The sequence below is a fragment of the Protopterus annectens genome, chromosome 11.part0 (genome assembly GCF_019279795.1).
Source record: "Protopterus annectens isolate FY-2018-M chromosome 11.part0, PAN1.0, whole genome shotgun sequence".
In the NCBI taxonomy this organism is placed as follows: Eukaryota; Metazoa; Chordata; order Ceratodontiformes; family Protopteridae; genus Protopterus; species Protopterus annectens.
Window position 1 is genome coordinate 1,566,584,432 of NC_056745.1, and position 26,595 is coordinate 1,566,611,026.

Genomic DNA, 26,595 nt, shown 5'->3' on the forward strand with positions numbered 1-26,595 from the left:
CTCAGATTTATGAATAGCTTTAGTTTTAACTAACTAATACTCAAGTTGTCTATGCAAGTCCAAGATGTGAAGAACCTTCTCACTACTAGACTGCGGAGAAGGGGAAAAAAGTGGGCAAATGAATAGACTGATTTAAGACACAACAATGTTGTATTGTCTATAAAGATTTTGAGGGGCCCTGGAATAGAGAGAAAATGGAAGGCCTGAAGGGCCAGAAGAGGAGCCCACATCTCTTTGAAGTTCATATGGCCCTTCTTCTGACGAAGGGACCAAAGGCCCTGAGCCTTCAGAGTGCCAAAAGAAGCTCCCCATTTCTTGTCTGAAGCATCTGAAAATAGTGCCAGAGAGGAAACTTGAGGCTGAAAAGGAAGCCCTGGGTTGAGACACAGGTGATGAATTAACCACTGAACCTCTAGCTTAAGGTACAGATGAGGAGGAATTGGAAAGTCCAAAGGATGAAAATGCTGAGAACATACTGACTTTAGAAACCACTGTAGCTTTCTCATATGAAGCCTGCCTAAAGGAAGCATAGGAATGCTGGAGGTCATGAACCCCAGGGTGTAATGGGTGTAACAGAGACCAAAGGAAGAAGGGATTGAAAAAATGTACTCAGAGTTAAAGTCTTGGCAGGAGGCATGGATGCCAGCATAGGAAATGTCTGGAGCCTGCATCCGAGAAACACATGACCCTGAGGAGGAGTCAGGAAAGATTTTTGGAGATTCATTATGAACCCCAGGCTCTTCAAGAGGCAAATAGCATAGTGAAACTGGTGAAGCAAGGTCTCTGGAGAGGATCCCTGAATGAGTATGTTGTCCAGATAAGGAAAGATCTGTATTCCCCTCATCCTGCAAAAATCAATCACAGAAGCAAGGCATTTGGTGAAGACTCCTGGCACAGCAGAGAGGAGAAAGTGCAAAACAGAGAACTGAAAATGTTAGGAAGAAACACAACATAAGAATTTCCTGAAAAGGGGATGAACAATGCGGCAAGAAAGACTGAAGAAAATGGTGTCGGCTGCATCTTTTATACCCCTGGCGCACTGATGTCAGGGAAGAGGCGACAGCAGCTGACGCCGGACCAGGACTTTGGAATTCAGGCCAACTGCGGGTAGCCTGCCAGCAGGATAACCCAAGAGTAATGACTGCAACAGTGAAACACGATGAACATCCCAAGAATCCTGAGTGATCCTTAACCAACTGTAGAGAGACAAAGAAGAAGAGATAGAGGAATTTGGCTAAGGAGAGAGGGGAATAAGACAGACATAACCTAGCTTGTTTAGAAAATGAGGCTTCTGAGCTGTAGGAGTCTGAGTAGACTTATCAGGAGAAGCCCTTCTGGTACCCTTTTATCCTTGCTTGGGAGGAGGGTGAGACTGTCTATGTACAAAGGCAGACTTAGTAGGATAAATTCCTCTGAAATATGGGAACAGGAGAAACAAAAATATGTTTTATTCCCTGCATAGCCTTACCTTTCTCCCGAACAGACTTAAAGCTCAGCAGCTGCAGAACCAAAGAGATTTTTGTCAAGAAGAGCATCCATCAGTTTGGCCTTAACATCATCAGGCAGTGGCTGAAGGTGAAGCCAGGAATACTGCCTTAACACAGAACCAAAGGCAGCAGCTCTACAGATGACAACAGCTGCAACATAACTACATTTAATGAAATGGCAAGCTACTTGAGAAGACTCCAACAAAGAGAGGGCAAAAGCCTTTCCCTCAGAATCTGGAAAGTCAGAAATAACTTTAAAAGCCTTACAAAAAAGGGCTAAACTATACCTGGTCATATGTATCTGGTAATTTACAGTCCCAAAAACCAGAGTAGCAGCAGTGTATACCTCTTTGTCCAATCTTTCCATGGTTCAACTGTCCTTGTCAGAAGGAAGTCTGGTAGAAGGCAGAAGATTTGAAGGCTTGTAAGAATAAAGAGAAACAGAGAGGTCAGCAGAGGGACACTTGTAAAGAAATTTACAATCAAGCACCTTATAAAACCTTTCAGGTTTTACCAGCAGAGGCAGGGAATCAGGAGCCTGAGAAGCTGCTGAAAATGTGTCCAACAAAGCAGCAAGAACAGGAGGAACAGCAGATGGCTCAGCAAACTCCATTTGGAGGAGTTCATAGTACTACCTCTGAAACATCAGAAACCTGGGTGCAGTCCCACTTAAATTCCATCATACAGGAGATGGAATCCCCAAAGGAAATCTCCTCAAAAGAAGAATTTGAACTAATATGGTCCTCATCCCCAGAACCATAATCCAATGGAGAGGGAATCTGGCAGGAATAAGCCAAAGACTCTTCATCAGAGTCCAACTCCTCATCAGAAAAGTTATGCTCCATGGGACGCTTAAAAGGAGTAGAAGACCAAGGAAGGGCAGGAACAGAGACTTTCTGAGGGGAGTTCAAAGCCATTAGAGCATTAAATAACCCATGCAAAATCCTGCCATTTATGCTAAGGATCCTTAAGAGCAGGGGAAATATGCTTGGTCTTCTGCTTCTTCTTTAAAGGGACATCTGCCCTAAACACCTTACAAAGTTCAGACCCTTGCCAACAATCAATGTAGTGGGAATCTCCTCCCCAACAAAAATTTGCAGAACACTCAGTCCCCTTGGTTATAATCATCCGCAGTTCCCCCTGAACATCCGAAACTCTGCAGAGTTTCACAGGACATGTGAGAAGCTAGATCCATGCTGGAGACCAAAATGGTCGTGGCAGAGGAATTCAAAGGACAAACCATGCGATCATCCGGGCTTTCACCAGCCTCAAGACGTCCAGGGGAGGTGGTACAGCAGTAGAATCCAACCTAACTTTTTTGGCCTTCTTAGTAGATGGCTGACCCTCAAAGCTTGGAAGAGTCTGCCATTGTACCATGCACCAACAATTTAAGATGCTGGTTTTCCAGTTTGACAGATAAGGAGGAAATATGACTACAAAGAGTTTTAGGGACAAACACCTCACAAATGGGGCATGACGTATGGTCTTGAGAAGAACCTAAGCAAAACAAGCACTCCTGATGACAGTTCTTATGAGGAATCTATCTTCCACACTAGCATTTTCCCTTTTTGGACAAAATGTAACCTTACAACCAAAAGAAAAGGTAATGATAAAAAGCAACCCCCAATGGGGCACTTATCTGAAGCAGTTTGGTAATCAGTAGACTAAGGAACATTCAGACCGATGATCAAAGATGGTGCGACACCCGTGCCCTGGCCCAGCAACTAAGGAGCCTCAATCCTCATCACTAACACCAGAGAGGGCGTTCTCATACATGAGGAAAGAATTACAAATACACACAATAAGGTGCAATTTCACTTAAAAGCACACAGACATTAACGTCAGTCCAGGGCTGGTCGCTCCCTTGCTCTCCAGGTCCACAATAAGACTCCCCACTGGCACAGCTATAGGGTCCAGATCTCAGCCTAGTGGGCAAGCTAAAACCTCTAGCACCCTCTATGTCCAACCATTGCTTTGTGTCCCTGCCCAAGCAGCTGACAAACACACCCACATGCACTTTGAGAAGAGTTTATACAACCACACAGACACTCCTGGAGAAGGCTGGCACAGTTTCTCCAGCTGTGCCCCTTTCTCCCTGACTATACGGTAGTTCCACTTGCCACCACCCACTAATACTTAACCAGCTACTCAAAGGCCATTAAAAGAGTGTCCAATTATTACTGTGTAATATTATTATCCAATTGGTAGTTGTGACTAAACGGTCAAGGCTTAGAGTGACTTGGACAGTAAACTCTATAAATATGCAATGTACTCTAGAGCTTAAATTATCTCTACACAAAACAGCCACAGTTGAAAGGTTTTAAAATATATAAATAATAAAAACACAAGGCAATACTTTCTACTACACAGTGCTAGCCAAGAGTTCAGAGATCACACAGAAATACTTAAAATAAATCAATAGTACAGTTCTGAAATCACAGAAAAAACAGTCTAATTTTTCTAGTTCCTAGCTATTTCTAAAGGAAAAAACAAGTCTAAGATAACTTGCATATGAGCAAGACAGTGCTGTGAGTTGGATGTTCAAGACAAAAACGCTTAATGTTTTCTGATTCTCTGTTTAAATTGCTATTGCAGTCCTGATTCCCATTACATCATTTTTTACACTTCCCTTGTGTTCCCAGGCCGACAGAAACTGCATTTACATTCTTTTACACCTAGGCAGAAACCAGAGCAATAAAGGACATTCCACATGTAAATTCTGGTCATTAACTTTAGCCTTAAAACAATAGGCAGGAAGCCTTCACCTAGCCCGGCTGGAGCCGAACTGTAAACATCAAAGTCAGTCATGAAATTATTTCAATTTCAAAGGGCAGACAAGGAATGACTGACTTAGCTTTCTTTACAGCAGAGGGCAATGTTGCTACATTATTTTGAGTTCAACATTTCACAGCATATTTTTTTTCACTTAAGAAAACAAGCCTGTATTTCAACATTTATATTTACAAATGACAGAATTATGTACCAAATTCTATTTGACTAGGCTGGCAGTCTTCACCCATCTCAACAAATCTTCACCCCCCACCCCACCCCCGGAGAACTCAAGCTAATTTTTCTTGTGACCCTTGAGAAATGCTGTTTGAGAAAGTTAGGTCTACCTGAGTATACCTTATCCCATTCCCTGTCTTGACAGCCCATCTGCATTGGCATTGCTAATCCCACTGCGGTGCTGCACTGACATATCATATGCTTGCAACCCCAGGCTCCATCTTAGCAACTTGCCATTTTGCTGGCTTGCTCTGTTTAACCATGTTAGGGGGTTGTGATCTGTCATAACAGTGAATTTTCTTCCATACAGATAAGGCTTAAGTTTCTGCAGTGCCCACACTATAGCTAGACATTCCTTTTCTACAGCTGCAAAGCATTCTTCCCTGGGTTGGAGCCTACGATTGAGATAAACCACTGGGTGCTCTTCCCCCTCTGAAGAAATCTGGCAAAGTACAGCCCCCACCCCATGGTTCGAAGCATCCACCTACACAACAAATTCTTTGCTGTACTCTGGACTGGCTAGCACAGGGGGTCCTCCCAAAGCCTCTTTAAGCCTCTAGAATGTTTGTTCACATGCTGGGGTCCACACTACCTTATCTGGCCTGTTCTTCCTCGTGAGGTCTGTGAGGGGAGCAGCTATGGTACTATAACTGGGGACGAACTTTCTGTAGTACCCTGCTGTCACTAAACATTCCCTGACCTGCTTTATGGTAACAGGTGCAGGCCATGCCTGAATGGCTTCCACCTTGGCAGGTTCTGGCCTTATCTTATCAATCCCCATTCTATGTCCTAGGTAGGAGACCTCCGCCATAGCCCCCTGACATTTGCTTGGCTTAATGGTCAACCCTGCCCTCTGTAGTCTGCCCAGCACCTCCCTGACATGCTGAAGGTGCTCTGGCCAGGAATGGCTGTAGATGGCAATACCATCTAGGTAAGCAAGGGAAAACCCTCCTGCTAGGATATAATCTACCGGCCTCTGGAAAGTCGCTGGGGCATTCTTAATCCCAAAGGGCATCTTTGTGAACTCCTACAAGCCAAAAGGAGTCACAAAGGCTGACTTCTCTCTAGCACTGGGAGTCAAGGGCACCTGCCAGTAACCCTTGGTAAGATCAATGGTTGTAAGATACTTAGCTCCACCCAGCTGCTCTAGGGCCTCATCTGTCCTAGGCATGGAGTAAGCATCAGACTCTGTGCGACTATTTAATTTCCTGTAGTCCACACAGAACCTGGTGCTGCCATTTTTCTTCGGCACCAGCACCACTGGGGAGGCCCAGGGACTGTTGGACTCTTGAATCACCCATAGTTCCAACATCTCCAGTACCTCTTCCCTCAGAGTCTGCTTGACTCTCTCAGGCACTCTATAAGGGGCCTGCCTAATAGGCCTTTGGGGTCTGGTAGCCACCTGGTGCTGCCCCAGATGGGTGCACCCTGGTTTCCCAATGAACATGTCCCCAAATTCCTGCAACACTGCTCAGATTTCTCGAGCATGGGTAGGAGATGGCTGCTGGGACATTGCTACCCCTTCCACCAAGCCTCACGGAGGAGATCAGTCCAAAGATCTTCTTCAGACTCCTGCAATCCACTGCAAATGCTCAGTACAAGGGCCTCCATATCATGGTAAGGTTTCATCATGTTAACATGGTACAATTTGTGCCCCCTGCTGTGTGTCTAGCAGTTCCACCATATAGTTAACATCACTTACCTTTCTTACCACCTTGAAGGGTCCCTCCCAAGCTGCTTGCAGTTTGTTGTGTCTGACAGGAATGACAACCATTACCTGCTGCCCCACAGCATACTCTCTAGCTCAAACATTGTCATACCACACCTTTTTCTGTTGTTGGCCTTCTGCCAGGTTCCCCTGGGCCAAGCCCATGAGTTCCCTCAGCCTTGTCCTAAGGTTTAGGATGTATGCCACAACAGACTCCTTGTGAGACTCACACTCACCTTCCCACTCATCTCGAATTAAATCTAGAGGTCCCCTCACCTTATGCCCATACAGCAACTGAAAGGGTGAAAAACCTGTGGATTGCTGGGGAACTTCTCTGAAAGCAAACAACAGATGGGGCAAATATTTGTTCCACTCCTCTTAAACTGATCTGTAAATGCCCGTAGCATGGACTTGATTGTAGTGTTTAACCTCTCAAGAAGACCATTAGTCTGGGGATGGTAGGGGGTGGTCTTCATGTGCTTCACCCCACAGGACTTCCACAGACAAGCCAGCAGGTGTGACATGAAATTGGCACCTCTGTCAGTCAGTATTTCTTTTGGGAAACCTACCCTGCTGAAAAGTTCTAACAAAGTATTTGCCACCTTCTCTGCCTCAATGGAAGACAAAGCCACTGCCTCAGGGTATCGTGTAGCATAATCCAATACCACTAGGATATAAGTTTTCCCTGTGGAACTTAGGGTATTGAGAGGACCCACAATATCCATAGCTACCCTCTGAAATGGCTCCTCAATCACAGGCAAAGGCATCAAAGGAGCTCTCACCTTGTCTCCCGCCTTGCCTACCATTTGGCACTGCTCACAGATCCTGCAGTACCCTGTTACATCTCTGGAAATTCCATGCCAATAGAAGTTCTGCATAATATGCCTCTTTGTACGTTTTATGCCCATATAGCTTGCAAAGGGAATATCATGGGCTATGGCTAGAAGTGTCAGATGGTAGGCTCTAGGCACTACCCACTGCTGTACTCTCTCATCTTCTAGCCCTCCCTTAGGGGTCCACTCTCTGTATAGTAACCCTTTGTCCCAGTATACAGATTCCCCCATTCCTTGAGAATCAGGTGCCTCCCTAGCTACCTGCCTCAGGCCTTGCAATGTAGGGTCTGAGAGCTGAGCCTGTCCCAACTCTCTCCTTGTAACCCTTCCCAGCTCCCCTTCCACAGGAAGTCTGGCATCCTCTGATAGTGGTGCCTCACTGTCTGCCTGGGTACTACTACTCACCCCTACCTTTGCAGTTACTCTGTCCAAGGGAACATCAGTACCCACAAGCAGATGTGGCTCACCTTCAGTTTCACTACTATAGAGTAGCTCCCTCCCTGAAATAACCACTTCACCAGTCCTGGCTGCAAGTATGCAGTCTGTCTGGGTCTCCCCCAGGCTACCAGACTCGCATGCTTGTCTCCTAGCCTGACTGCATGTAACTGCATAAGCACATGGTACTGCCTCATCCAAATCCTCCACTATCAGGGCATCTGCAGGACGGTAGTTTAGTACCCAGTTGTCTCAAGACAACCTACTATTGGCATTTTGTCTTTCCCACTTACTGGCTCCCTCACCTCTGGTCCCCCACCTTGCCTCTGTGGACATCTGTATGCCACATGGCCCCACTGGTTGCATTCAAAACATTTAACACTAGGTCCTGGATGTGTACCTGGACTAGTGGCTTCTCCTGCTACTGGCAGATTCTGTTGTGGCAGTCTGTGCTGCCCACCATGCATTCCTTTAGACCCATGAGCAGTACTGGGGGTCCCCTTCCTGTGCAGGGCTGCCATGTTTGCCAGGTATAGGTCTCCCTTCTTCCCCAACCCATCTGAATTATCACACTGTCCATCAGCTAACCAGATCCTCATGTCCTCAAGCAAGTGCTAAGGGCTTGTTCCCTCACCAAAAGGTCTGCCAGCCCTTCAAAAGTGGTGACCTGAAATCCACTCACCCACCTATGAAAATAAGTACTCAATTCAGCAACATATTCACACACACTTTCATCTGCCTTGCGTCTATGCTCCCGACAATTTTTCCTATACGTTTCAGGTGTTAGCTTAAACTCTAATAGACATTTTTTTACAGCAGTATAATCAAAACATGCAATGTCAGACATTTTAGATAACACAGTTACAGCTTTACCATGGAGTAAGGGGATCAGGAACAGTATCCAGAGTCTTTGGTCAACTTCATACTGTTTACATACCCTCTCAAACATATGAATGAAACTATCAAAATTATCCCCCTTTTTAAACTGCGAAAGAAATTTACTGACCTTTTGTGCTTCTGGGGTTCAGTTACTCCCTTCCCCATTACCTCCATGACTCTGGCGAAGAGTCAGCAACTCCTTCTCATGCTGCCTCTGCCTGCAGACATAACAGTTTCTCATTCTCCTCACTCTTTAGACACCTCAGTCTCTCAGCTGCTTCTAATTCCACATGCCTGGCCTCCAACTCAAGTCTCTTTAGCTCCAGCTGGATTTTTAAGTCCACTGCAGAAAGGTTGAGCTGTCCATTCTCAGAGGGTATTATATCTCCACTGCCAGTCTGATTGTCCTCCTGGTTGCTGTTTTCTGATGCAGCTGTAACCAAGGCTGCAATCAGGTCTGTCTTAGTCAGGTTCCCATGCATTAGTCCCCAAGCCTGGCACATCTCCGCCAGCTGACTCCTTGTCAGCTTTCCATACTCCTCTGCTGACATGCTGCCTGCTCACCCTGACTAACTAAGCTAACAAAAGAAATAAAACAATTGTGATTTGAACTCTTGAGTATTCACTGCATGGCTGCTTTAGAGTACAAAAACACCTTCAAAGCTCACTGTACACAAGGTACAGGATTCACTCTACCCACACCACAAGTCGGTTAGTATTTACCAACAAATTAATATGTGACGTCTATATCCCACCGCTGTCAAATTAATATGGGACGCCCGTGCCCTGGCCCAGCAATTAAGGAGCCTCAATCCTCACCACTAACACCAGAGAGGGTGTCTCATATACGAGGAAAGGATAACAAATACACACAGTAAGGTGTAATTTCCCTTAAGAACACACAGAGATCACAGTCAGTCTGGGGGTGGTCATTCCCTTGCTCTCCAGGTCCCCAATAAGACTCCCCACTGGCACAGCTATAAAGTCCAGATCTCAGCCTAATGGGCAAGCTAAAACCTCTAGCACCCTCTCTGTCCAACCAGTGCTTCGTGTCCCTGCCCATATAGCTAACACACACAGACACTCATGCACTTTGAGAAGAGTTTATACAACCACACACACACCTGGGGAAGGCTGGCACAGCTTCTCCAGATGTGCCCTTTTCTCCAAAACTATATGGTAGTTCCACTTGCCACCACCCACTAATACTTATCAGCTACTCAAAGGCCCTTAAAAGGATGTCCAATTATTACTGTGCAATATTATTATCCAATTGGTAGTTGTGACTAAACAGTCAAGGCTTAGAGTGACTTGGACAGTAAACTCTAAATATGCAATGTACTCTAGAGCTTAAATTATCTCTACACAAAACAGCCACAGTTAAAAGGTTTTAAAATATTTAATAATAAATAATAAAAACACAATACAATAATTTTTACTACACAGTGCTAGTCAAGTGTTGAGATCACACCAAAATACTTAAAATAAATCAGTAGTACAGTTCTGACATCACAGAAAAACAATCTAATCTTTCTAGTTCCTAGCTACTTCTAAAGGAAAACACAAGTCTAAGATAAGATACATAGGAGCAAGACAGTGCTGTGAGTTGGATGTTCTAGACAAAAATGCTTAATGCCTTCTGATTCTCTGTTTAAATTGCTAATGCCGTCCTGATTCCCATTACATCATTTTTTATAGTTTCCTGGTGTTCCCAGCTTGACAGAAACTGCATTTATATTCTTTTACACCTAAGCAGAAAGCAGAGCAATAAAGGACATTCCACATGTAAGTTCAGGTCATTAATTTTAGCCTTAAAACAATAGGCAGGAAGCCTTCATCTAGCCCGTCTGGAGCCAAATTGTAAACATCAAAGACAGTCATGAAATAATTTCAGTTTCAAAGGACAGACAAGAAATGCTTGACTTGGCTTTCTTTACAGCAGAGGGCAATGTTGCTACATTGTTTTGAGTTCAACATTTTACAGCATATTCTTTCATTTAATAAAACAAGCCTGAATTCAACATTTATATTTATAAATGACAGAATTATGAACCAAATTCTATTTGACTAGGCTGGCAGCCTTCCCCCATCTCTACCAGTCTTCACAGATGGCATTCAGACTAGTGGCAAAGAAATTTTGAGGAAGGTACATCCATACATCACCTTTAAGCCCTACGCAACGAGCAGGGAGCATGTGTGACATACGACATCCCTATTACAACCTAAAGCTTTGGTATACTGATCGGATGTCGGCCTACCCTTGGAAGGGGATTCCTAGTATAATGAATACTGCAAGTGACATGGAAGGACATATACTGATGCCCTGCAGCCTGCAATGGACTATAACAGGAACCAGACACTTTATAACATCCTTGGATAACCCAAAGGTAAGGCAAAAAACTGGTAATGGGATCCAGACGCACAAAGCCTTATGAAATTACTTAAATCTGGATGAACAGGAATGCAATGACACGCATCTTTTAAATCTACGGCTACCAAAAAAGTCAAATGAGGAAATAGGAGTAAGCAGGTTGTAGAATGAAACCATTATAAATGTAGGCACCATCACAAACTAATTCAGGAAAAAAAGACTTGGACCTAGTCTCCAGGAACTCCCTCTTTGGCACTAACAATATTTTGTGTAAAATCATTTCCCTAAATGGAGTGGGGAAATGCTCTTCCTTTCCCCGCTGAGATATCGTATGATAAAGAACAGGAAGAAAGAGAAGGGTTTGGTTTGGCAGATGAGGAAGAATCCTCTGGAAAAAAGAATTTCCTCCCACTGCCATTTGTATCTTAGATGGATCAAATTCAGGACCCATTTGACAATCTGTTGTCATAGAGAAAGGAACGGACATTCAGACTCTCTGGAAGGGGTATGGGACTGCCAGGTTGGGCGGTGAAACAAGGTCCCTTATACAATCATTTTAACTTGTTTGACTGTCCTTCATTTGGGGGGGGGGTCCTGCTTTCTTTTAGGAACTTTTCTGCCATTGCTTTTTAAATGTTTGCTTACCCGAATTCTCCTGAGACTGTTTATTTTTCTTGCCAAAACTGAATAAGGAAGCAGAAAATCCCTTGGAAAGTTTAAAGGAGGGATGAAAAAATCAGCTCATTGCTTGTTTTGATAGCCTCTGCAACAGTCCAAAAACCAAATCTCTATCCAAAGGAGAGTTCAAAATGTATTTTTTTGCCATGTTCTGGGAGGTTATGAGAATGCAGCCAGGAAAACCTAAAAACAGTACAAGTGACAGCAGCCCTGAAAGCAGTACCTACACACCCAAACACATTTCAAGCAATGAGTAGTGACCTGATAAATAGAAGAAACTAAACTGCAAAAGAAGATTTTTCCTCACAAGAGAGAACTGAAGCCAAAACATTCCTCATACTTTCACAATTAGTTAGGATAAAATTTAACATACGAGCCAGACCATTCAAAATTCTAAAAATCAAAGCTGCATATGCATATACTTTTCCCAAACCTGTCAAAAGCTTTACCATCCTTTTCAGAAGGTAAAGGATTAGAATTAATGTTTGGCAGCAGCTGGATTAACTAAACCTATAGCTGCTGGATCAGGTCTGGGATTAGTGTACAAAAACTTGACAGTCTGAAGTACTTTGTATTTTCTATTATCTTTCTTAGATGCAAGCAGGTTGGATGTCAGAGTAACTACAGGCTGTGACACACACTTCCTCAAACAATGACAGCACTTGGGAAATGGGCGAGGGTTCTGGAAATTCCACTTGTAACAAATCATATTTTCTAAGGGATTGAGAAACCTCAGCACTTTCTCACTGAAAACAATGGTTCATTCAGAAAACAGTCTCGGAAAAAGAGAATCCCTTACATGAAAAGTAAAATAAACAAAGTTTCTCCACAGAAAGAGTACCTTTAAACAATGTTTAACAGGTTTTTACCATGAGAACAAAAAAATGCACAGCCATGTAAAGGTAGACAAAAGTCACAACACACTTATCTTTCCTGGAGAGGTCAAGGACAATGGAAAAATATTTGCTAAAATAAGCAAGAATGCAAAGAATACAGCAAGTGCAATACATGTCACCAATACTAGCCAAATACAGTAATAGGTTACAAAACATGGCATTTTGCTTTCTCTGGAAGTCACGGGGAGGGGACCACCAACATACAGACATACTGATTACCAAATGCTGCTTGAAGAAAAAAAGTTAAAAATGGCATAAATTGCTCTCCCTTTTAAGTGAGCAAGAAGCTGACATCATGGGCAGGGGGAAGGAGTTCAACTCCATTCCAAGGATGTCCACATGCTCTGGAAGTCGAGCCAGAATGGTAGATGTCCACCAGTAGCTAACTGCCAAATATAAAAAAAGACACTAACACTGACCCTTACAATAAACATACATTTAAAACGGTCTCAAGCTTAGAAAGTACAGTTGTGTATACTTACAATAAATGTAGATGTTTGAGTATATTCACTGTTGCAGTCATCACCTGTGGGTTATCCCTTCTGTGGTAGCCCTCAGCAGGCCCGATAACCAGAGTCAATGTTTTTCTGCGTCGGCTGCTGTCGCTTGCTGCCTGATGTCAGGTCATCAGTGCTATAAAGGAAAGCAGCCAATGCCATCACATCAGTTTTTCTTGCCCTAACCAGTCAGAGGCCCAAATAAATCTGGTAAAGTGGTCCTGGTGGCTAAAAGCCACCATTAGAAACTTATGTCTCCCTAAAGAAAGACATAAGGGGGAAGGAGGATGGGAAACCAGGACTGCAACAGTGAATACATTCAAACATCTACATTTATGGTAAATGTACACAACTGTACTATGTTCTTCGTGTTTCACTGTTGCAGTCATCACCTGTGGGAGGATTCCCAAAGCTGAGGAGAAGGGTGGTAGGATTAGTAACAGACCAAGGAATGGGTCATCATGCCCTGCCCTAGCCTTAGAAAATAGAGGTAGGTGGTAATGCTTGGTAAAGGTATGGACATAAATCCAGGTGGCAGCTTCCAGGATGTCCCTGGTGGGAACTCCTCTGAGGAATGCTGTGGAAGTGGAGGCTGCCCTAGTGGAATGGGTTTGAACAGACTTAGGAGGGAGTTTTCCCATGCAATCTATAGCAGAAATGGATACAGTGTGATATCCATTTGGAAATGGTTTGTTTGGAAATGGGCTTCCCCTCTGCCCCTGGAGCAAAGCTGACAAGTAGTTGGTCTGTTTTCCTAAAGAGAGTATCTCAGCTGTCTGTGTACATCTAGAGAGAGTGTAGAATTCCTTCCCCCTTGTTTTGAGGGTTAGGAAAGAAGGTGGGTAGATGTATGGCCTGGTTGAGAGTTGCATTAGATACCACCTTGGGCATAAAGGAGGGGTTAGTCCTCAGGGAGACCCTGTCTGCATGGAAGATGATGAAAGGCTCAATGGCCATCAGTGCCTGAAGTTCTGAAACCCTTCTGGATGAGGTGATAGCTAGGAGAAAAGCAGTCTTCCAGGAGAGGTATCTTAGTTATGCTGAAGCAGCAGGTTCAAAGGGGGGATAAAGTTAGCTTTTCCAAAACATAATTCAGGTCCCAGGCTGCAGTGGGTGGCCTTGTGGGAGGTCTGATATTAGAAGACCCTCCAAGGAATTGTTTAATCAAAGGATGGGAGAACAGGGGCTGTTCTGTATCAAAATGAGCTGAAATGGCTGAGGCATGGATTTTAATAGAAGAGAAGGAGAGGCCACTATTAAGTAGCTCCGCTAGGAAGTCCAGGACAAGAAGGATGGAAGATTGTGAGGTATTGCCCCCTCTGGACTGGCTCCAGGAGCATAATTTTTTTTCCATTTTCCTGTGCAGGATTTTCTGGTGCTGGGCTTTCTGGCCTCTGTGATAATGTCAAGGACCTGTTTGCTTAACAGGGGCCTCTTGTTTTCCTTTAGAGTATTTGCCATGCTGATAGTTTGAGAGTCTGCAAGTCTGGGTGCAGAACCCCCCCCCACCTGAGTTAAGAGGTCTGAGATCAGGGGAAGCTGCCTGGGAGGCTGTAAGATCAGGCTGCGCAGTAAGGGGTACCAATGTTGTCTGGGCCAATCTGGAGCAATGAGGATGGCCTTTGGTCTCTCCTCCCTTATTTTGATCAGTATCTAGGGAATGAGAGGCCGAGGAAGGAATGAGTATACAAAGAGGGTGTAAAGGTCAAGGCACTTACCTTCCATGCTAGGTGGCGATACTCCCTGGTACAGATTTTTTTTTTAGCTGATGGTTGAGTGAAGCAAAGAGATCCACCTCCGGAGTCCCCCACACCTAAGTGATTTGCAAAAAGATTTTTCTGTGGAGCTGCCATTTGTGGGGGTCCAGTAAGTTTCTGCTTAAGTGGTCTGCCAGGGTGTTGTTGATCCTTGGTATGTATTGGGCTATCAGGTGTAGCCCCATGGAAGAGGCTGTCAGCCGGAGGTTCATGGCTAGCCTGCACAGAGGGTAAGATTGGGTCCCTCCCTGTTTGTGATGTAACACATTACTGTGGCATTATCTGTTTTGATAAGGAGAACCCCCTGGCTTGAAATGGGGTTTGAAGGATGTCAAAACCTTTTGTACTCCCATCATTTCCTTCTGGTTGATGTGTAAGGGAAGGTGCTGGGCATCCCAAAGACCATGGGTGCACCTGCCTTCTAGGTGAATGCCCCAAGCTATGTCTGAGGCGTTGGTGGTAATGGTCTGCCCAGATGGGCGGTGGGTGAAGGAAAGACCCTTGCTCTAGGCAAAGGCCCCTGCCCACCAGAAAAACTTGGCCCTTACACAGGGGATCAAAGGGAGAGAGGTCTCTAGGGGTTGAGAATGCTGACACCAAAGGTTCTTTAGGTACCACTGAAGTTTTCAAATGTGAAACCTGGCCAGAGGAATTAGAAGGATGCAAGATGCCATGTACCCCAAGGTTTGCAGAAACTTCCTTGCAGTGAGGTGACTTCTGGAAGCCAGCTATGTAAAACAGAGAGGCAGGAGGCTCTGCTTTTCTGGGGATAGGAAGGCCATTTGGGATGCTGTGTCCAGCAGTGCTACCAAGAAAATGATCTTCCTGGACGGTGTTTGTCTTGATTTCTTCTAGTTGATGGTGTACCCTAAGGAGGATAGGAGGGTTTTGACAAAGAGGAGGTCCTTGAGGAGCTTTTCTTTGCAATCTGCCTGGATGAGGCAGTCATCCAGGTAAGGGTAAATCTGTATATTTTTCTGTCTGCAAAAGGCTATGGCCAGAGCTAAGCATTTGGTGAATACCATGGGAGCAGTAGATAAGCCAAAGGGTAGTGCAGAGAACTGAAAGTGTTGTGAGTCTGCTCTGAAGCGAAGGAATTTCCTGCAGGATTCCCTTATGGGGATGTGGAGGTAGGCATCTTTTAGATCCAGGATAACTAATCAGGCATTTGTTTTAGCATAGACAGTGGCTGCTGCAAAGTTAGCATTTTGAATTAGGGGACATCCAGGAAGGTGTTCAGAATGGAAATATCAAGAATGGGGTGCCAAGTGCCCTCTTTTCTAGGAACAAGGAATAGTCTGGAATAAAAGCCTTTGCCTGTTTGATATGAGGGGACAGGTTCTACTGCCCCTTGGGATATGAGAGTTTGGACTTGTTTCAATGTCTCTGCCCACTGATTTGGAGGTAAGTCTAGATACCCTCTTGGAATTGGGAGTTCATTGATGGAGAATTTGTATCCCTGAAAAATGATCTTTAATACCCACTGGGCCTTGGTTACAGAAAGCCAATTTTCTTTGCAGAGTAAGAGCCTTCCTCCTAGGTTTTGGTGAGTGGAAAGACGGCAGGGGAGGAGGGGGAGTCACAAAGTTTTTGCCATAGAGGGATGGTTTAGAACTCCCTGCCTTTGGAGCAGAAGTGGTTCACTGTTTGGTTCTCTGCTGTCCTTGGGATAAGAGTCTGGGTGGTCTGTCCCTGCGGGGCTTACCTTGCCCCTGTCTGTTAGGTGCAGGAAAGGACCAGTGTTTTGAGGGAAAATTCCTGCTGAACCTAGGAGGTTGTACCTGAAAGAAGTCTTACTGTTTGCATAGATTTTGTTTATCTTCCATTTTTTAAGCACTAGTTCTGCTTTTACTCCAAATAAGCGGTCCTTATCCAAGGGTGCATCAAGTAATTTATATTTGACATGATCAGGGAGAGGTTGTTCCTTCAACCATGCATGTCTCCTAATGACAGATCCCGACACTGTTGCCCTGCATGAGTCTTCTAGGGCATCATAACCATAGTGTAATGAGTGTTTAGTCACTTGACAAGTAGAGTGCAGTAAATCTGCTAACTCTTTCGAATTGGTACAGTCAGGAAAGGTTGAAAACTTTCATTTTAATAGTTCCAAAGTTTGTTGCTGATATTTTAACATGTGGAACTGACAGTTGAGTGCTCTGATAGCTAAGGTTGCAGAGGTGTATACTTTTTTATCCCATTTGTCCACAGCTCTAGAGTCCTTGTCAGAAGGAAAAGGATTCTTTGCAGAACTAGCCTTGGCTCCTTTTTGGTCCCTGTGTAATGACCTCCGGGTCTGCAGCAGGATTTCTGTACAGGTATTTGTGAGAATCTGGTAATCTGTAATATCTGTCAGGTTTTCTGGGAGCAGGTGGGAGGGTGTCAGGAGTTAAGCTAGATTCATGGTAGACATCAACCATCTCTAAGATTGGAGGGATGGCCAAGGATCTGTGCTGGGGCAGGTCTAGAAACTCTCTTAGTCTTTTCTTAGACTGAGTGAAGTCCTGGATCCCCAGTGGAAATGTTCCGAGGGTGTGAAGGGTTTTCCCAAAGGAAATATCTTCTGGTGGGGAGGCAGAAGGGATGGATTCCTCTGCATCTGAATCCTCATAACCAGTCAGAGACTGTTGTTCCTCTTCAAAAATTTGAATAATCAGACTCCTCAGAATCCTGTTAGTATTTCAGGAGAAAGGTCTCTTTTCCTTTTAGAAGGAGTGGCCTGACTACCCCTGATAAGGGTGCCATTTTAAGCATTTGGGCTTGAGGTGGTGGAGCTGGGGTAGAATGGTGGCTAGAGGTAGTTTTTCCTGTGTGTGGCCTTGCCTCTAAGCCTAACTGTATCCAATGGTCTGAGAGAAATGGTAGTCGGAGGAGAAAACATCATTTTTTGTCTAAATTCAGTAGAGTGAAAAACCTCCTCGGAAGCCGGTGTTTGCGTCGTGGCTCCAGACCCAACCAAGGCAGAGACAACCAAAGGCTCAGAAGATGAAGATTTCTGCGGCATACCAGACACCAAAAGGGTCTCAGTAGAGGCCTCCAAAGTTATCCAATCAGGCATCAGGGGCTGCAAAGGCGCTTCACTGAATTCCAGAGAACTGACGACCTGCTTAGTGGTAGAGTCGTCGGAAGAGACCTTATGTGGTCTGTCTCTATCTTTATCCTTACTTTTTTTCAGAATGTCTATGGATTGTTGGCTGATGGACGCCATTTTGGAACAAAAATACCTGGCTACAATAAGAGCTCTATGACGAATGGCTCTCGCGTTAAAGAGGGCACAGAACTGGCAACGGGGGACGTCGTGGTCTGGGAGTAAACAAGTGACGCAGTATGAATGGAAGTCTCAGTGTGTGATTTGCTTTCCACAGGCGAGACAATTGTTAACTTTTTTGGACATTGGTTAGTGCAAGAAAAAAGGACCCTCAACAGGGTACTTAGCTTTAGACGTTTTCAGCTAAAATTCAAACTCTGGTAGCGAATGACCGGCACACTTGCGAACTGCTTCTACTATAGGCTCCACGACAAGAAAGACTGATGTAATGGCATTGGCTGCCTTCCTTTATAGCACTGACGACCTAACGTCGGGTAGCAAGTGACGCAGATAAACATTGACTCTGGTATTCGGGCTGGCCGAGGGCTACCACAGCAGGGATAACACACAGGTGATGACTGCAACAGTGAAACACGAAGAACATCAGAGGTAAGATCGTGTCTAATTGAAGACAAAGTTCACCTATCAAAAATACTCCCAACAGAAGATATCTATTTGCTTTAAAAGTTTCTTCTTATACAAGTATACCCCAACTCAATTTCACATAACATTCCTTCTACACATGATGCAACAGACAATTCATCTGTGTACAATAAAGAAAATAAAGTATGATATTCAGTGAGGGACAGGAGAATAATACAATCTCATCTTACCATGCACTCTTCTCCTTCAGTAGAACTTCTGGACTTCATGCTACACAAAACTTTAAGTACTACCAACCATCCAGGCTGTGGACTTTCTATCACCTCACATTGATTATTAGCAGAATTCTCGGGTGATGCTGTTTCCTGTTTCTTGGTTAAAGTAACCCAAGGGCACCAGTCTTTGTGCTGGGAGAGGGGAGCAAAAACATTTCTGACAGACGAAAGCACTTCCTATGGGGAAAAACACATGATAACGTAAGGAAGTGAAGCAGAAAGGAAAATAATGTGTGTTATCAAGTAATGTATTTCAACAGACAAAATATAAAAATGGCACCACTATCATTTCAGCAAATATCGAATCTATCCTTAAGCACTCCAGATTTTTTTCCTGCAACTTGTACCTCTGAAAAATGATACATGTACGATGAAATCCGATCACTCAACTTACTAATTTATAAAGTGATGAAAATAAACGAGGGCTGGGGCATTTGCACCATTTACTAGCAGGTCAAGTAAATAGCATGCCTTCTTATCTGTGCAGCTACACTGTTAGTGCTCTTTACTGGGCATCTGTAATGTTCACCTATATTTATAGAGAAGTACACAACCAATTGTTTCACTGTATACTGTCATTGAAGCATGCTAATAATGGAATACCCAACACAAAATACATATTCAGCAAGACTCCTAAAATGAATCCAACCCACAGCAATGCTTTTTTTCAGTTTTCAACACCATGCTCACAGCACAGAGGAAAATACTCTCTTTAGCTTGTATAGTGGTGCTCCGTTCACTCAGGTTAAGAGGATATGCTTCCTCTAACAGCATAGTTCCAAGCTCTCTTTACCAACAGAACTGGATGATTCATTACAAATGGACCCAACACGGAAGAAAGACTTAACTGCAGCATAAAACTTAACAGCTTAATTTCCTTATTTATTAACCATTTACAGAGCTACAAAGTTCCTGGACCATAGTCAAAGGAAGAAAGAGGAAGGGCTAAAAAAAGGGACTTGCTTCAGAAGCCTCTGCAATGTGTATAGTGACTATTCACCAACATTAAGCTTATTTCAAGAGGGCCTCTGAATCAGGTTCAGTCAACCTCAAAAACAACACAAAAAAGAAAAGCAAAAATAGCCTCCACTGGGGTATGTATCTGACAGCTCTTGAAAGTAAGCACCAGGCTGCCAGCTTGATGACACTATCATCAGAAAATGCAGCAAGAACTACGACAAAAAAATAAATGATGACGCAAGACTGACTGCACATTTCTGCTATGAACTTGCTGATGTCTCATGGAAGTTGGCATTGGCCTGGTCCAGATTAAATATGAAAATCTCTGTCAGTCAGTCCTTAAGTAGCAAAAGCTCCAGTAATTATGGACTACTGCACCAGTGAATCATATGACCAACATAATTAGTTCTGTCTTACTGTTAAATACTGAACCCTTTGATGAGATAAAGAGGTCTATGTTTACTGACCGAAAGAAAGAAGCAAACGGCTTTCTCATCGAACACGAAGCAGCGAAAGTCCATTTTAGCGAACAATGACATCATCATAAAGAAAACCACTGAATAGTCATAGTTGGCCAACACAAATGGAAAGGAGGACGGATTTACAAGTATAGTAGGGATAAGGAAATCTGCCCTCTCCCTACAGTAGCTCGATCTCGAAGTTGGTATATATAATTAGCGGGGGGGGCACAGGCCCCAACATGAGGAGGATGTGGTTAACACTAGACTCTCATCATGTGGGGGCTACACCCCCCCCCCCACTAATTATATACACCAAATCCAAGTTTGCACTATTGTGTGGAAAGAGCAGATTTCCTAGATCACACTAAAGTGGGGAAAGGGCAGATTTCCTTAGCACTACCATACTGGTAAGTCTGCCCTACCTTCCATTTAATTTATTTTAACCAACTATGACTATTCTATAGTGTTCTTTACGATGATGTGACTGTTCGCTAACACAGACTTTCCATGCTTAGTGTTCGATACCCGTTTTGTTTGATCGGTAAGAATAGATCCAGGATAAAGATGGTGTTTAACTTATGAGCACCCACTGTGCAGTTCCTAATCACATCCACAGTATCAAGTCAATGAAAGTGACAACTATATTAAAGATTCTACTCACTTCCTTCACATTGACAAGTTATAATAACCTCCCACTTGATATAGCAACTGGCTGCACCAAGGTGACAGGTCTCTCTTTTTTTCAAGCCATGAAAGACCAAATCCTATTTGACATATTTTTACACAAACATGTGGCTCTACAAACACCTCAAATAGAGACCCAAATCTGCACCGACAAACAAACAAGACATGCTGGAAGGACAGGCTCCAAACTCCACATACTCCCAGTGTATGGAAAAAGTTATCACGTTAGCTGCAACACAGTATTACTTTGGCTATTTTTAAAGCTAGTCTTGACAATTGGATGGGCAGACAAATTTCCTCCACCATTATCATGTACAGCCCCCTGCTTGATTTGGGAGGTGAGCCACATGCCGAAGTGAAAAATGGCTCTAGAGATGGTCACAATTATGTGACATCCCAACCCCATGTGCATGTGTACAAAAATGGAAGAAAAGGGGTTGCTGCCAAAACCATGATTAAGTGCTTGAAAAGGTAGCAATTACTGTTTGTGTGTCTGCTTAAAGCAGTACAGAGAAGGCATCGTACAGTCCCCCGTGACTGCTTATTTACTATTATTCCAATCCTCACACCTGACACTATTTTGGTCACAATGGATGTGACATTAAAAGAAACATCCCACACAAGGACGGCATGGTTAGCTATCGAAAACACACAGAAAAGTACATCACCATGCCATTATTCCAACTGTAACTAGACAACTTACAGAACTCATCATGACACGATAACCAACCTTAATTAAAAAAAATATTGAGTTCAGGTTCTGGAAACTGTAGTGGGTACCAGAATGACTCCACAGCATGGAAACGGCTTCATGAAAACATGGAAGAACTTCTAAAGCAGTGTGCACACAATCTGCTGCATATTTCAGTTTTATTGACAAATTGTTCATAATTTGGACATACAGCATAGAGAAAGTACAGTTGTGTACACTTACCATAAATGTAGATGTTCGAGTGTATTCACTGTTGCAGTTATAACATTTGGGTAATCTGCTGGCAGGTTGCCCTCAGTCGGCCTGAATTCCAAAGCATTGGGTCCTGCGTCAGTTGCTGTCTCTTCTTCCATGACGTCAGGTCGTCAGGGGTATAAAACAGGCAGCCGATGCCATTTTCTTTAGTTTTTCTTGCCCCAGATATCAGGTGCCCCCCAAATGGGGAGCAAAAAAAAAATATAAGAGTATATAAACTATATATACATGCAACAACATAAACTTTACCTTCATCTAAAAGCAAATACACCACAAAGGCTGTAGAATATAGTGAAGGAAAGAGAAGCTCCAGAATAAAAGGGGGATAGCAGGCAGGCAGGTAACCTGCACTGCAACAGTGAATACACTTGAACATCTACATTTATGGTAAGTGTACACAACTGTACTATGTTCTTCGTGTTTCATTGCTGCAGTCATTACATTTGGGTAGAATCCCAAAGCTATGGTTGGGAGGCTGGAGCTAAACAGCATTAGGGGCGGCTATAAAGCCCTGCAGAACTGCAGTGGCAAAGCCTGCCTTGGACTTAGAGAAGAGAAGCAAATTATAATGCTTTGTAAAAGTATGAACAGAACTCCAAGTAGCAGCTTCTAGAACGTCTTTGGTTGGTACCCCACTGAGAAAAGCTGCTGATGTAGCTGCAGTCCTGCTGGAATGAAACCTAATGCCCTTGGGCACCAGTTTACCATGATGCAAGTAGCAGAAACAAATGCAGTGGCTTATCCACTTTGAAATAGTCTGCTTTGAAATAACCTTTCCTTCTGATCCTGCAGCAAATACCACCGTAGTTGCTCAGTTTTTCTTAGAGCTTTAGTCCTGCTCAAGTAGAATCTTAGTTATCTGTGTACGTCCAAGGAATGCAGAATCTGCTCCCCCTTGTTCTGCGGAATTGGATAAAAAGTTGGTGGATGAATAGTTTGGTTAAGAGCCACACTGGAAACCAACTTAGTCATAAAGGAAGTATTGGTCCTGAGGGACACCCTGTCTGAGTAAAATATGATAAAAGGCTCCACAGCCATGAGGGCCTGTAGCTCTGAAACCCTTCTTGCTGAAGTAATTGCCAAGAGCAAAGCTGTTTGCCATGATAAAAACTTTATATCTGCAGTAGCAGATGGTTCAAATGGAGGCAGGGTGAGCTTTTCGAACACAAAAATGAGGTCCCATACAGGAATTGGTGATCTTCTGGGTGGCCTTAAATTTTTGGCCCCTCGTAAGATACTGGTTTAGCAAAGGGTGAGAAAAGATTGTTGGCTCTGTGTTGTAATGAGCCGAGATGGCAGAGGCATGGATTTTTATTGATGAAAAAGATAAACCTTTGTCAAGCATCTCAGTCAAGTATTGTAAAATCTGAGGAATATTTGGCTCTGCTGTGTCAGTTCCTTGTGCTTGGTTCCAAACACAGAATCTCTTCCATTTATCAACATAACATTTTCTAGTACTAGGCCTTCTGGCTTCCAAAATGACATCCATCGCAGATTTACTGAGAGGTGTTGTTTGAATAACTACATGATCAGCCATGCTGCCAGGTTCAGTGCTTGGAGCTGATTGTGCAGGATCTGATTGTTTTGCTGAGACAGTAAGTGAGGTATCTGAGGCAAGTACCAAGCTGGGAATTGAGACATATTCCTTAGGATTGGATACCAGTGTTGGCGGGGCCAGTCTGTGACAATTAGTATAATTTTTGGTTTTTGTCTGACCTTTAGTAGGACCTTGGGAAGAAGAGGCAGAGGAGGAAAGGCGTAAACTGATATTTCCAACTGAAGGATAGGGCATCCACTTTCCATGCTTGTCTGTGAAAAGGCCTTTGTGCAGAATTTTTCCAGTTGATAATTCTGAGGAGAGGCAAATAGGTCTATGTCCAGCCTCCCCCATTTCTTTATTATCATACTGAAGACTTGTGGATCTAGTTTCCACTCGTGAGGGTCCATAAGGTTTCTGCTTAAGTCGTCTACCAGAGTATTTTGCTTTCCTGGCAGGAATTGAGCTTGAAGATGTACTTGGTAAGACAAGGCTGTGTCCCACAATGCCATGGCTAGTCTGCAAAGGGGGTATGAGTGTCTGCCCCCCCCTGCTTGTTTACATACCACATAACCGTGGTAATGTCCGCCTTTATCAGTAGTTGTCCTGGATGAAGTAAGTCCTTGAAGGCTGTCAGGGCATTTTGAACAGCTAACATCTCTTTTTGGTTGATATGCAGATGCATTTGTTTTGTGGTCCACATGCCTTGAAAACATCTTCCCGCCAGGTGGGCCCCGCCATGCGTCTGTAGTTAAGGTTTGGCTGGCAGGGAGTAGAGTGAAGGACCGTCCCATGTTTTGGTGACATGCCCCTGCAGACCAAAGAAACTCCTGTTGTAGGCAGGGAATCAGAGGAATCATGGTTTCCAGACTGTGACAATGTTGACTCCATAAACTTTTTAGGTACCACTATAGTTTCCTCATATGCAGTCTTGCATATGGAATCAGTAGAATGCAGTATGCCATGAACCCCAAAACCTGCAGAATTTGTCTTGCAGATAACTGGGTTTTTGTTGCCATCTGTTTGAAGTAAATAGTCTGTTTTCTTTGTTTGTCTGGCATGAGGAAAGCCATCTGGGCAGTTGTATTCAAGCTTGCACCCAGGAATGTTATCTTTTGAGAGGGTACCAGTTGTGATTTCTTTTAGTTTATTGTGTACCCTAGGCATGTTAGAAGCCTTTTCACAAACACCAGATGCTGATGAAGAATGTCCTTGTTCTCTGCTTGAATGAGACAGTCGTCCAAGTAAGGATAGATTTGTATACTTCTTTGTCCGCAAAATGCAATTACTGGTGCCAGACACTTTGTAAAGACCCTGGGTTCAGTAGATGAGCCAAAGGGCAGTGCAGAGAATTGGTAATGCATAAAGCCAGCCTTGAAACTGAGGTATCTTCTGCATGATTCCCTTACTGGGATATGCAGGTATGCCTCTTTTAAGTCTAAAGTCACTAGCCAAGCGTTCTTGCCCAGCATGGGCAGAAGCTGCTGCAAAGTTAGCATTTTGAATTTTGGAATGTCCGGGAATGTGTTTAAAATTGATAGATCCAGTACTGGGCGCCAGGCCTTGACCTTTTCTGGGTACCAAGAACAGTCTTGAGTAAAACCCTTGTCCTTTTTTCCTGTTCTGGCACTGGCTGAATAGCCCCCATATCAATGAGGGACGTAAACTGTTTCTGTGCCTCTGCCCATAGATTTTTTGGCAGATCTGGCCAACCGTATGGAATTGGCAGAGTGTGGAAGTGGAATCTGTATCCCTGGGATACTATGTTTAATATCCACTTGTCCTGGGTTATTAACTGCCAATTTTGAGCATAAAGTGCTAATTTTCCCCGTAAGGGAGCTGCCAAAAGATAAGTGCTTGGTGAAGGCAGAGGGAAGTCATTGAGACGGTTTACTGTAGGGTTGCATTTTACTTCCTCCAGATTTGGAGGTAGAGGCACCCTATTGCTTTGACCTGTAAGAATTCTATGACTGGTATCTAGAACCTTTAGGGCGCCCGGATTTGCCCCATGGAGCTCTGTCGGACACAGGAAAGGACCAATTTTTTGAAGGCCAGTGTCTACTGAATCTTGGTGACTGCACTTGTAAGAAGTCTTTTACAGTTTGCATAGACTTAGCTTTGTCTTACATTTTCTTTAAAACCTCTTCTGCCTTAATACCAAACAAAGTATCATGCTGTAAAGGTGCATCCAGTAATTTAGCTTTAACATGATCAGGCAAATTTTGCTCTTTTAGCCAGGCATGCCTTCTAATCACAGATCCAGTAATTGCGGCCCTGCAGGAGGCCTCTAAGGAATCAAAACCACATTGCAAAGTATGCTTTCCAACTTGTTCTGCTGCATGCAATAATTCTTGCAATTGTTTATTTTCTACACATTCAGAAATCATCATTTTCTGTTTCAGTAATCCCATAACATGCTGTTGATACTTAAGCATATGAAACTGGCAGTTTAAGGCCCTAATTGCCAAGGTTGCAGATGTATAAACCTTCTTTCCCCATTTAGCCAGTGCCCTGGAATCTCTATCAGAGGGGGTAGGATTCTTTACTTGAGGCCTTTACACCTTTTGGACCCTGTGAAATAGTTTCAGGGTCAGCAGCAGGGTTTTTAAATAAAAATTTGTACGAGTCAGGAACCCTGTAATATGTCTGGCTTGCTAGGAGGCGGAGGTAAGGAGTCTGGAGTCGTGCTTTACTCCGAAAACACATCATCCACAAAGTCTAAAACAGGAGGAATGGCTAAAGGCCTATGCTGAGGGAGAAGGAGGAAATCCCTAAGCCTCTTTTTTGATTCTGAGAAATCTTGACTCTCCCAGTGAAAATGCTCTCTCAAAGTATGCAAGGTTTCTCCAAAGGAATAATCTTCAGGAGGAGATGCAGATGGGATAGATTCCTCTGCATCAGAATCCTCATAGGGTGGTATAGAAAATTCCTGATCAGAAGAGGAATCAGAAGAAATAGAAACATGATCTGAAGATTCATAATCAGTGTCTTGCCTAGGCCTCTTATCAGGAGGGGGTTGGGAACTCCTGATCAAGGTAATAAGATCTTCAGCCATTTTGATTATCTGCTTTTTGGGCATAGAGGCCTGAGCACATGGCTCATGCGTCAGTTTTTTAGCTTTAGAAGTTGCTTTTGTCTTTGATTTTGAAGCTGGCGTCAATTTTATATAGAAATGTTGAGGCCTGAAGACACCCTCAGAAGCCGGTGCCTGCTCAGCGGCTCCGGACCCATCCAAGGGGGAGACATCCGCGGGTAGAATACTTTGAGAATCTCGCGGCATGCCGGACTCCACATGGGTCTCGGTAGAGGCCTGCGACTCGAAAGTAGCGGGTATCAGGGGCTGCGAAAGTGCCTCACCGAGTACCAGCGATTGGCTTAGAAGCTTCATCATCAGTTTTGGACCTCGACGGTCTGTCTCTGTCCTTTTCTTTGCGTTTTTTGTGAACTCCGGTAGTCGGATTGCTATCCGACGACAT

At 43.9% G+C, this 26,595-nt stretch overlaps 1 protein-coding gene across 1 annotated transcript in view; it reads right to left on the reverse strand.

Annotated features, from left to right (window-relative positions):
- Positions 1–26,595, reverse strand: part of ZC3HC1 (zinc finger C3HC-type containing 1) — a 554,828-nt gene that overhangs the window by 114,489 nt on the left and 413,744 nt on the right. The window contains exon 4 of the mRNA XM_044087346.1: positions 18,466–18,687. Within this exon, the coding sequence (XP_043943281.1) occupies positions 18,466–18,687 (222 nt within the window). The remainder of the gene's footprint in view (positions 1–18,465; positions 18,688–26,595) is intronic.